General features: G+C 45.2%; 1 protein-coding gene across 4 annotated transcripts in view; it reads right to left on the reverse strand.

The window, feature by feature from the left end:
- Positions 1–1,159: 1,159 nt before the first annotated feature.
- The window catches only part of CHD6 (chromodomain helicase DNA binding protein 6), a 183,052-nt gene continuing 171,422 nt past the window's right edge, over positions 1,160–12,789 (reverse strand). For 3 of the 4 annotated variants that reach the window (XM_073309956.1, XM_073309953.1, XM_073309955.1), the window contains 2 exons: positions 6,674–6,778; positions 1,160–4,532 (listed from right to left, as the gene is read on the reverse strand). In XM_073309956.1, the coding sequence (XP_073166057.1) occupies positions 3,639–4,532; positions 6,674–6,778 (999 nt within the window). In that variant the 3' untranslated portion in view covers positions 1,160–3,638. The other variant, XM_073309957.1, reaches the window with a different exon arrangement.

The raw sequence follows: 12,789 nt of genomic DNA on the forward strand, positions 1-12,789 counted from the left end.
GTATTTAGCCACCCCAAACGTAAAGGGACTCTCAAGAACAGATGTAAAATGTGATGTACCTTGATTTTTTTCTTAAGGCCATGTTCAAACTTCATACCATTCTTTGGAGGTAGGCTCTTTTTCATCTTCCACTTTGATACTTTTTGGCCCTGTGCTTCCCAAAATAAACCTACCTCAAAACAATGGCTGCAACTGAGTCCTGAAGAGCAGCTCTTTTATGCCACCCCAAAGTATGTTCATATTCCAGGGAACCATGATCAGAAAACAGCTTTAAAATTTCAAGATTCCAAAGAATGGAGTGTGTCCAATGGTTAGGGCAGGGCCTGGGAACTAGGACTCCTCTACTTGTTGCCAATACTGTTGCTGGACTTGTTTGTGACTGTTGATAAATCACCATAGTTTTTCAGTGCATCTATTTACCTAGCTGCAAAATGGAAATTCCACTATCTTTCTAAAGCATAATGAGATCCTTCGATTCATTATTACAAGCATTTATTTGGCACCTACTAACATGGTACAAAGTTTAAATGGAGACACTTAAGAGCTCAATAGGAGAAACTAAACACTCGGCTCCTCTTCTGCAGAAAGGTGGTGTAGTGCAAGTGCAAAGGATTTATTACTGGCTCTTTGGATTTTATGAACAGTTCTCTTGGCTCCCACTGATTATCTTAATGTAAAGTAGAGACTCTGTGTATCACCAACTGCCTGTCTGTCATTCAGTTGGGTGCATTTAAGCCTGCTATGTAACTTGGGCTGCTCCATTGCACTAGTTGTTCAAGCAGCATGGCAGGTGAATGTGTGCAAAATTGAAGGGCAGGCAGCAAACACTCACTGACACAGCTGAGGACGTAGTTGGTAAACTAGCTCATTTTCTTGAAAAGTCTGTGAATCAACAGCAATTAGTCATCCCCCCCACAGTAAGCTCCTCAGTTCACATGAGGGACCATCTGACAAAGAGAATGTGCTGTATGTAACAGCCATGGATATTGTTCATGCTGAGAAAAAAGCAAGTAACGTTTAGCACTGAGTCAAGTGAATCAAACATTCACATATATTTGCTGAAAAAATTATATACATCTGTGGCAAGGCTCTGCCAAGTTTGAAAGATAAGCATCATCTAGTCACTAAATTAAAAAAATAAAAATTTGACTTTTAAATCTTTTTCTTTTTATCCATGTTCAAGAGCACAGACAGTTTATTTTGTTAGCACATTTGGTGGAAAATGTATATTTGTGTGAGGATCCATGAAAGTGGTGAAAACTGGGTAATTGTTCTAGGATATGATGATGGAAAGTAATAAGAAGCCGCTTATGCCTTACAATGTAAATAATCCACAGAGTTTCTCTATAGGATTTCAAAAAGGGTCACACAATAGCAGCCAAAGAGAAGCCTAAACACCCAGAAACTTAACATACATGTTTGATAAGTAAGAACATGCTGGCTAGTTAAATACATTTCACTTTGAACCCTGTTCCTTATGAGTGCAACCCTAGAAAAACAACCATCCCATATAAGAAATGGACTCTGCAGAGATTTCTGTACCCATTCACAGTAAGGCTTTGAAGATATATGAAGTTTTATAGCATTTGTATTTTAAGGATTTAGGGCAAGTACATGTTCTACTGAGTAAAAAGAAAGTTAGTACTTAAAAGGTTCAAAAATATATCAATCAAGTAATTTTTTTACATAAATAAATTATATTGATTTTGGATTTAACAGCTGAAAAAACCCTTTCTGCTTCCACTGGAGGCAAAACTGAACAAACTGTTAGTTAAATAGAGATAGCAGCATTTCTAAGAAATCTGTCGATAATGATACAGTATCTATGCTACAAGGGTGTTATTAAATAGAACACATTTAATGATCTGATTTTTTTGCATTATGATCAGTTACATAATTTTCTTTAAAAAATCACATCCAATTCAATAAAGTGGGAATAAATTCCTTGAAAATATAAATTTGTAGGTCATGGGTAACAGACTTCTTTGAGATGCTAATTGTAACATGTACATAATTTATAATCCCAAATGTATAAAAGACAATGACAAAAAGCATCATAAATAAATAATGCAAACTGAAATAGTTATGTCAAAACATTTGGACCATCTGATAAATTAGGAAAACTGTAACAGAAAATAAGTAAAAAATACAGTAAATGGTGACAATCAAATGCAAAACTGATTACTAGCACACTTCAGCTCCCTCAAACAGTCTGTCATTTCACTGCTGCACCACTAAGTGTTTATTTCAAGTCTCAAACCATGAGCTGCAAATTAGAACAAGTCCAAGTGAAAGAAAAACTAAACAGGAGCAGTGAGGAGCGAGGACTACATGGAGTTTACCTGTGGAGGTGTCTCAAGACACAGAGTTTGGGGGACTGATCACATTAAAAACTTGTGAATTTAAAATGCATACTGTAGAATAATTTGCCAACGGGACTGCTGGGAACACTGTTCAACAGCAAATAGAACAAAGAGGAATGGAAAGAAGAAGCAAAAATAATCTCTTCACAGTCTAACCCTAGAAAAGGAAGATAAACACAAGCTTTGAAAACCTCAACAGTCCTTCTCAAAGGACTCACAATTGTAAAGCCAGCCCAACAGCTTTCTGTTTATTTTGTTTTTGTTTTCAGAAAAGATGTCATTTATGGGGCGGGGCGGAGAACTGTAAAAAAAAATTTAAAACTCAAAAGCCTCAGTATTCATATAAGAGCATTATATGAGTGGCCTGTTCATTGTTGGAAAAACAACTCTTTACAGAACTTCTGATGCCATAGATGAGAACTGAATACTACCAGACCGGTGAAGTAACTGGTAGCTTTAGGTACAAGAAACTCAATGAAATACATGCAGGATGTGCAAAACCTTTTCAGCACAAGCTGGAAAAGTTCTTGTAACTAACAAGGAAAGGGCAACTGAAAGTCCACTAAATGTAAAAAACTTTGGTTTTAAAAAAATATAAAATAAAGTCTACATAATCTTTTCACTTACTGCAGTTTGTCTCCAAAACTCCAAGGAGTGAAAGGGGAGGAAATTATATCACTACCAGTTATGCTTTTTTTAAAAGAAATGAATATATGCATTTTCAATCATTAGTTATATACTTCTGTCTATACTACTATTCTAGTAACCATGATAAAATAGGGAAATACTTTAAATCAAAAATACACATTAGCACTTACTATAGCTGTGCTTTTTACCCCAAAATACAGTTTTATTCATTCAGTGTCACTGTAAAAAGAAATACCCTTGTCTGCATTGAGATCAAGAGATGAAAGTACTTTCTTTTGCTCCGGTTTTGCTTTTTAATTTTTCCCCAGATAAATGAGCAATTTTGGGGGTGACCAAGTGCTGGATTTACTATTGTTGGTTGGGATGAACAACTGGATAACAGAAGAAGAATTCTGTGCCTCCCATACTAACTAGACAACACTGTTTATCTAATAAAGTGGCAAGACCCTGCAACTATTAACATATAATATGTCACCATAGTTTTCTTACAGGGAATTAGGTAGATAATATTACTCATGGAAACACAGGTTTTATGAAGGTGAAGAGGGGGCAGGAGGGTAAGTAACAAATATTTATGGGATAAGAAACTTACAAGCCACAATCTTTTTTCTTAATGAAACAAAAATTCTAATTGGTATTGTTAATTTCTTTTAACTCCTTCTCTTCTGCTTGTATGTCATGTTCTTTCTCTGATGACAGAGATTGGGTTTGCTCTGTACAGTTTTGACTGTTTGCAGCTTCTTTTTCAGACAGCGAGACAGTTTCTGGTTCTGGATTTGTTGGTTCCCCTTTAGCTTTCTTTCTCTTCCGCTTCTGGCTTTCTAGATTTGTTGCCTCAGAGTGTCTGGTTTGTTGTATGCCTGGCAATGTCATGCCAATACCAGGGGAAAGAAACATAGATGGATAGAGCAGTCCAGGGGACATTCCTGGGATAAGAAATGGATTAAAAGCAACAGGACTACTGGTAGTTATTGCAGATTCTGTCTGATCAGAAAATGAACTAGGACCAGGTTTGTCTTCAGACAGAGGTTCATTTTTCACATCCTGGCTACTTTGTTTGTCCTCAGTAGCTTTTTCCGTATTTGATGTACCACTTTTAGTTGTGCTTGTTAATGAAGCTGGAGCAGTTGAAGTACAAGTAGTTGTCATTGGTGGGTTTAGAAGTCCTCCTACACCAAACATCTGTGGTACAGTAGCCATGCCTGGCAGCATCATAGGCAACATACTTAGGGTGCTTTTGACATCCTCACCAGCAGGCACTGCTGCAAATCCAGCAGGAAACCCAACCAGCCCAGTTAAAGGGATGCCTTGCATGTTTCTCATGTTCTGAAGTCCCACTAGATCCATTCCAGCAATAAGTCCATTCATGAATAACGGTCCCATTCCAGAAGAAGAATCCGATACGACGCCAGGGGCTTTAATAAGTTCACTTCTTGGCCTCCTCCCTCTTCGACGGGGCCCGGTGTCCCGGAGCACAGGCTCAGTTAGGATACGATTGAACTTGCTTTCTGGGAGGAATCCCTGAAAGTGACAAATGAAACAGAAAAAGCCCAAAGGTTATTGTAGCCCCAAAGAAAACTCAGCTTGTCATGTGCTTACACCTGGGTTCCCAAAGTTAGTAACACACAAGCCCCTGTTGGTATGGTTCTGAAGATGGGATTTGAGAGGGATACAGAACTTTCACCAAAGGGATGCTGTCAGTGCAAAACACCTCCCGCCCTGCCCCTGGCATGATGCTGCAGAGAAGTCCAAAAGCTCATGGGGAGGAGAGGAGAAAGCACTTTTTGCTCTGTGTAGACAGTACAATTTCTGCTTTTCCTGAGCTTCCTGTGTGGGTGAGGTCTGTTGCTGAGAACTGACATCTTTGATAACATCAAAAGCACAGGGGCAGCCCAGTGTCAGTGACGCTAAATCAGTTCCCATCCCAGCTTGAATTCTGGCTGCATCACCAGGTAAAAAAACATTACTTTTTAGACTTTAAGGGCCAAATTTTCAAAGCCCTGCACAACAGCAAAGCTGCAAAAAATGCACATTATTTTCTGGAGCTCACCCATTACTTAGAGCTTTAATGTATGGCTCAAACCGTTTTGTATAGATATGAAACAATAAGGGTCTTCTGGATCCCCAGACATAGGGCTAACCTACACACACACCCTGGTGTGACTGTGTCTGTTTAAATTACAAAATAACCTAGGAGCATCTACAGAATAGCATTAAAACCTGTTATCCAACATTCTTAGCACAAACATTTTAATATCTTTCCTCTTATGCCTAATTCTTGGGGTTTCAGGATAGCAGATAGGTTGCAAATGATGCATATTTAAATGGAAACATTTTGCATTTAGACTTGAAAAGGGTAGGAGCTCCATGCACTGCATGTGTCCTGCAGGCTGGATCAAAATATACTGGAGGTTCACATGGCACAACTACGGCACATAAAAGGGTAAATTTTCTACTCAGCCTCCACCTGTGCTGTGGCAAACTGTGTGTGCACACGTGTGTGCCTGGACTTGGGAGGTGCAAACATCGCCCCATACTAACGCTTGCTTGTGGGAGTGCAGATGTAACAGACATGCAAGTGTTAATCTAATAGAAAGGATGCACCCAACAGTTAGCAGGCATGAAGGCCTTTGCATCAGCAAAGTGTGGGCACAAGTGGAGGTTGCTTCTTGAAAATGTACACAATAAATGCCAAACCCAGCCCCTGAAGGAAGCCTAACGACTCAGTGTGAGATAGAAGTTGCACTGGAGGCTTGCTCTCTGGGCTGGCGGAGCTGGCGCCATCCTGGCCTGGCAGCTCTTTGTTTCTTGAGGGAATGGGTCAGTCTGTCACACTCTAGTGCCGGTTGTAGAGCAGCATAAACCTTCAAACTGCCCATGCTTTCCTCCCACCTCCCAACCCAGCATGAGTGCCACACACAACTCCACAACCAAGAAAAAGGGGGGGAGGGGGAGAGAACAGGGCCACATGAAAATGGAGTAACCCCACCCAAACACCAGCTGAATCTCCTTGCAATCCCTGTCCAAGGGAACTAAGAGCTCCCACCCATGGCAGCTTGTTGCTCATTGGGGCAGTGATTCAGATTAGGAACAGAAAAAATAGTGGGGCAAATTTTGAAAAGTGCCTCCCTGCACATAAGGCATATTAGGCCTGTTAGAACATTTGCATGTTTCTTAGCAAATGTGGGATTTGCAGGAGTTGATATAGAAGCTGAGCTGAGGCCCCCTTGAAATTCTGACCTATATGGTCACATTTTGTCTGTTTCCTGTCCCAGTCCGGCCCCATGCACGAGTGTTCCCTCTACAACATTTCTAGTGCCTTGTCTAGTCATTACTAAACATCCCAAGTCTTAAATCTCTCTGTCCAGTAGATTTTCTTGATATTTAGCCTAAACTTGCCTCCTCCCTTTCCCATCACTGCAAAATATTTCCTCTTCCACTTTTCCTAGCCACCTGTCACCAATCTGCAGGGTGCTCAGCTCCCCCCTGAGTTGTCACTTGGCCACACCAGGCAGAGTTGCTCCTGTAGATATTCCCTCCCATGTGTATAACTGAGGCCCTGCATTCCAATTCAGGGACCCTCCTTGGAAAAAAGGGGGTGGGGATGGGGAGGAGAAAGAAAAGATGACATGATACAGATTTCTCCAAAAGCTCTAACTTACTGAAAGCTTAACAATGTCAGCCCAGTCTGCTGCAACAGCATACTCCAAGTTTGCATCAAGCCACCTTGGCAATTCCTTCAATGCTGGTGCCATGGCTCCCCCTAACTATAAAACACAGTAAAAGGATGACCTCTGTTCCAGAAAGAGTTATGCAAAGTTACATAAGAAATATGATTAACCTTCTAGGTGTACACATAGGTGAGGTGCAGCTGGCCTCCCTGTTCGGGGGCATTACCGCTGCTCCCCAACACTCGGCAGCTATGATCATTTCTTAAAACCAAACAGCCTAGAGTTTTGATTCCTTATGTGGCATCAGCAACCCAAGTTTCACCCGCAGACAGTGCGTGGTGTCCAGTGAGGTGCACAGCCTGGGCCTACTCCCGTCTACGTCACAGAATTTTGTCACTGGGAGGAAGGATCTCGTGCCGAAGGCTCTGTACTAGCACTCGGCCAGTGCTCCTCTGCCAGCAACTCGCTGAGACCTGGCACAAGTCACTTTTTCTCTGTGTCTTTGTCCCCCATCTGGCAAACAGGGATAAGAGCATTTGCTTCTTCTATTTATTTGGACTGTCTGACTCTGTGTTTGCAGTGCCCAGTGCAGTGAATGTCTGTATTGGTGCTGACTGCAAGCTTCCTCTGTGCTGCTTCCAGACACTGTGGCTCAGCCCTGACCTGTGGAGAGAGGGAAGTTCAGTCTCGAGGGTCTGTTCTCTGGCCTCCTTGCTAAGCCTGCCAATGAGGGGATCAAGTTGTGGTGATGGTGGCTTTTGTAAGGGGGATGCTCAGAAGCCGGCCTGAAACTCACCAGCTCTGTCCGATGGTGGTCTCACTGTTGCAGCACAGGGAAGCACAAGGGGAGCCAATGTCTTTCTAACTCACCAGTTTGTTTGATTTTTAATTAAATGATTATTTTTAAAGTCACCTGCCACTATCACATGGGTTTGTTTTAAATGGAATTTTGTGGGCAAGTTAAGGTCCTTCATCACTGTAAGAAGAAGATACAAGAACTCAGCTGCCTGAGACTCGCCTTCTCCTGTCACACCGGGGTTTGCACTGCAGAGACAAAACCATGATCTTGACTCAGACTTTGTGCTACTTTCTCAACATTTTTGAAACAAGTGAGAGAATGTGCTTGAGAACCTGCCCACTACCTGCATACAGCATGGCTCTGCCCAGGACTTGGAAGAGGATTTACATGCTGTTCCTGCACTTCTCAATCAGGGACAAAACAAAGACATTTGCACCAAATAAAAAAAATAGTTTGTGAAATAACCCCAGGAAATTGATAGGTAAGGATCAAATTAGCCCCTGCAGCCAACAGCAGGCATTACTTTGATCCTTTAAGCTGAATTGCTTTCCTGTTGTGGGACCCATGTGCCTTGGTGAGTGTGTGTATCTAGAAAAGACGGTTACTAACCTTTCTGTAACCATTGTTCTTCAAGAGGTGTTGCTCATGTCCATTCCAATATAGACTTTTTTTCCCCTAGTGGTATCTGTCAGGTCGACTCTGGTGCCCCCTGGAGTGGCACCTTCATGGCATGGTATATAGCCATCTACCAACCTGCCTCCTCCTCAGTTCCTTCTTGTCAGTAACTGAGAGAAGGGCAGGAGGGTGGGCTGTGGAATAGACATGAGCAACACATCTCGAAGAACAGTTATGGAAAGGTTAGTAACTGTCTTTTCTTCGAGTGCTTGCTCATGTCCGTTACAATATAAGTAATTCCCAAGCAATCAGTCAGGTGGTGGGATTGGAGTTTCTGCAAGACATGGACTCGAGGACTGCTGTACTGAAGGCTGCATCACCTCTTGCCTATTGAGTAATGGTGTAGTGTGTAGTGGATGGAAGACCAGGTTGCCACCTTGTAGATATCTACGACTGGGACATGAGCCAAGAATGCTGCTGATGAGGCCTGCGATCTCATACAGTGCACTAAGTGTGGGGGAGTGTGACAGAGTGCTAGGTATCAAAGCCTGAGTCAGCACTCTGTTCACAGCAGCTCCTATCAGGCAAAGCAGATTGGAGCTGACTAAGCAGAGCTCTGCCTAATTTGTGGGCAGGGTGGGGCAGGGCAGAAAAGCTAATTAAGCCATTAGCCAGAGCCCACAAATAGGCACAGGAAGGAAATAAAAAGGTGGGAAGCAGGCAGTAAAAGGGATAGAGAGATTGCTCTCCCCTGCTTGTTAAAGGCGCTATGTATGTTGTGATGGTGGTGGACCTCCTTTATAAATAAACTGCACAAGGTGTCGGACCAGCACGAGGGTCTCTGCATAGTTTGTCGACCAAGACAGAAACAGGACCAAGGAGGCTGTGTTACATGTGGGGCCTTGTCTGGGATCTGAGCCAGCACAAGGGTTTGGTGGCCCGCACAATGGAGGAGACCCTGCAATGGCTAGTAAAACTACAAGAGGAGATGCAGAAGGCCCTACAAGGTTTTCAACAATCCCATCACATGGAGAGACAGGCGTTGCTTGCCTGTCAGGCAGAGCAGCAGAAAAGCCTGCAGGACTTCATAAGGGAACAAGCCAGTGTCCAGCAGCAGCTCCTACAGAAGGTGGTAATTTCCCTGATGGGAGATGGTGCCCAAACACAGAACCTTGAACTATGTAAAATGGGCCCTGCATTCCTGGACACTTTTGAGAGGGTAGCTATCGCTGCAGGTTGGGCTAGAGCAACTTGGGCCATGCAGTTCACCCCTTATCTGTTGGGAGAAGCCCAAGCGGCCTATATGGTGGAGTGAGGAGCAGGCCAAAAAATATGAGACGGTGAGGGCAGCCATCCTGGATTGGGAAGGGATGTCAACTGGGAAGTACTGCCAAAAGTTCAGATCCGCAAGGTTAACAGGAGGTTTATGGCCCCTGGCATTTGCCCAAAGGTTGATGGACTGGGCCACCTGCTGGTTGAGACCAGATACCCAAATGGTGGTGGAAATAATGGAAGCTCTGGTATTAGAACAGTTCCTTCAGGGCCTCCCCGAGAACATACGAGTGTGGGTCAGGTGACATCCACTGAGCACAGTGGATGCTGCTGAGAAACTGACAGAGGAGTATGCAGAGGCAGACTTTCCCAGGAAAGATGGGCAACCATATAAGGATCCAGAGCTGGGGAGGAAGACCAGAGAACCCACAGCAGGAAGTGCCATGGACAGGAAGAACCCGAAGAGTTCCAGCTGGGACTCGACCCATTATTCGCAATGTGGACTATCTGGACAGATGAAAGGGGACTGCCTGTACATGGATTTTGCCAACTTTTGTGGCTGGGCCAGGGCAGGAGGGAAGAAAAAAGGGCAAAAAACTGTTCACCATTTCTGTGATGGTGGGGAGGAAACTCCAGAAGGGCCTTGTGGATACGGCCTCAGCTTGCTTTCTTGTCCAGAGGGAGTTGGTGAATTCTCACTAGATAATTCCAGGAGCAACTATGGACACATAGTGTGTCCATGGGGATAAGAGGAATTGCCCCATAGCCCAGGTGCCCCTGGAGGTCCGGGGAAGATTTTGGTGGAAACAAGTTGCGGTAATGGAGGGGCTGCCTTATCCGGTTGTCTTGAGCACGGATTAGAGTCCATTCCCCATTGGGAAGCGAGGTGGTGGGAGGAATTCCACATAAGGAAAAGGAGAACTGGGAGGAGAGAGAGGAGGAACCCTCAGAAAGAAGCAGGAGACACCCCTAGACAACAAAGCCTGAATCAGGAGACAAGAGATGTCCCCAGGGAAGTAAGGAAGGAGGTATGGAGGGACAGACAGCCCAAACTCCTTTGTAGAGGTCAGGGGCCCAGTGGAGCTCCCTGCGATACAACCCCCAGGAGAAGAAACCCAGGCACAGTTTGGAGACTTGAGGGAACATGGTGCCCTGGGTGATCCAGGGGATGAGGGGAGTAACCTCTATCCCCTGCCAAATTCAAAGAGAGAGAATGAGAGGAGTAACCCCCCAGGATGGCCCTAGTGTGAAGACAAATGGGCTGCTACAGAGCTATGGGGGGTATTCACCCCCCACATGGTGAGAGGTCTGTGGGTGGGGGATGAACAAATCCCACAAGGGAAACCCATATGATTGCCCTGGAGATAGAGAGGGTGGCCCCTCTGTAAGGGAGGCAGAGCACAGGGAAAGAAGAACCTTGCGGTTATATAAGGGGGGGGGAAGGTGTTACGAGTGCTAGGTATGAAAGCCTGAGTCAGCACTCTGTTCACAGCAGCTCTAATTAGGCATAGCAGATTGGAGCTGACTAAACAGAGCAGTGCCTAATTTGTGGGTGGGGCAGGGCAGAAAGGCTAATTAAGCCATTAGCCAGAGCCCACAAATAGGCACAGGAAGGAAGTAAAAAGGGGGGGGGAAGCAGGCAGTAAGAGGGACAGAGAGAGTACCTCCCTTGCTTGTTAAAGGTACTATGTATGTTGTGAAGGTGGTGAGCCTCCTTTATAAATAAACTGCACAAGGTGTTGGACCAGCACGAGGATCTCTGCGTAGTTTGTTGACCGAGACAGAAACAGGACCAAGGAGGCTCTGTTACAGGGAGCCACCTTCGCCAGTCATAGCACTTGAGGATGCAGGATGTTATCCAGTAAGGGATTCTCTGCGCCAAGACTGGGTTCCCCTTCATCCTTTCTGCGATAGCAATGAAAAGTTAGGTGTCCTTCCGAAAGGGTTTGATTCTTTCTATGTAAAAATCCGGGGCACGTCTAACATCCAGAGTGCAGCTTCTGCTTCTGTCTCTTTTTATGGGGCTTGGGACAGAAGACTGGGAGAAAGATGTCCTGACTACTGTGGGAATGGGAGATCACCTTGAAGGAAGGATGGGTGTGGGCGAAGCCTAACTTTGTCCCTGAAGAAGACAGTGTACGGTGGTTAGGAGGTGAGTGCTCAGATCTCCGAAACCCTCCTGGCTGAGGTGATGGACACCAGGAAGGCAGTCTTCCAGGATAAGTAAATCAAGGGACACGTTGCCAATGGTTCGAACAGGGGCCCTGTCAACTGAGATAGCACCAGGTTGAGATCCCAGGGGACCAGAAGCTGGTGCACCTGTGGATACAGGCGATCTAAACCCTTCAGGAACTGAGCACAAATCGGGTTGGAGAAAACCGATCTGCCATTCACCGATGGGTAGAATGCTGAGATTGCAGCTAAGTGGACTTTTGTGGAAGATGCTGCAAGATCTTCCTTCTTCAGGTAAAGCAAGTAATCTAGGATAAAGGGCAGCGTCGTATCCAAGGGGGAGACCCCTTTCTGAAGTGACCACAGTGAGAACCTTTTCCACTTTGCTAGGTAGGCCATTCTGGTTGACTGCTTTCTACTACCTATAAGGATGACTTGTACTGACATCCAGCAGTACTGTTCCATCTCACTCAGCCTCAAAGGTTCCAAGCCGTCAGGTGCAGGGACTCTAGATTCGGGTGGAGCATGCAGCTGTGCTCCTGGGAGATCCGATCTGGCCACACTGGAAGGCTGACTGGCATGTTTATTGAGAGGTCCAGCAATGTTGAGAACCAGTGTTGCTGCGGCCATGTCGGCACTATGAGAATCATGTGAGCCTTGTCCTTTCTGACCTTGAGCAGAACTTTGTGGATGAGGGGTGTGGGAGGAGGCCCCATGTCCGAGGCATTTGTGACTAGCTCCACTGAAGGTGTGGGCCTTGTGAAGGGAACGCCGGCACACACTGTGTCTCGTTCCAGCCACTACTGAAGGGCTTTGAGTGTTGCCGGCGGAAGTGAGACCACTCTGTCTAGTGGGTGACAACCTGATATGTACACTGATACCAGCCACAGTTGGAGAGGGCGCAGTCTGAGATGTGTATGCTGCACAGTGCAAGAGGCCATGTGCCCCAGGAGCTTCCAACAGCTCCTTGCCATGGTGGTGGGGCATGCTTTCAGGCTTGGTATAAGAGCTACGATGGCCCTGAAATGGTTCTCCAGCAGGAAGGCCCTCAGCTGATTCGCATCGAGAATTGCTCCTATAAATTCTGTCCTCTGGACGGGCATGAAGTTAGACTTGTGTTCGTTGACCAGGAATCCCAGGTTCCTGAAAGTGAACAGTACGAGGCCCACGTGTTGTTCCACAAGTACCCTGGACTGGCCCCTGACCAGCCAGTCGTCTAGGTATGGGTAGACCTGCACCCCTCGTCTCC

This window comes from Lepidochelys kempii, chromosome 13 (genome assembly GCF_965140265.1).
Source record: "Lepidochelys kempii isolate rLepKem1 chromosome 13, rLepKem1.hap2, whole genome shotgun sequence".
Classification (NCBI taxonomy): domain Eukaryota; kingdom Metazoa; phylum Chordata; order Testudines; family Cheloniidae; genus Lepidochelys; species Lepidochelys kempii.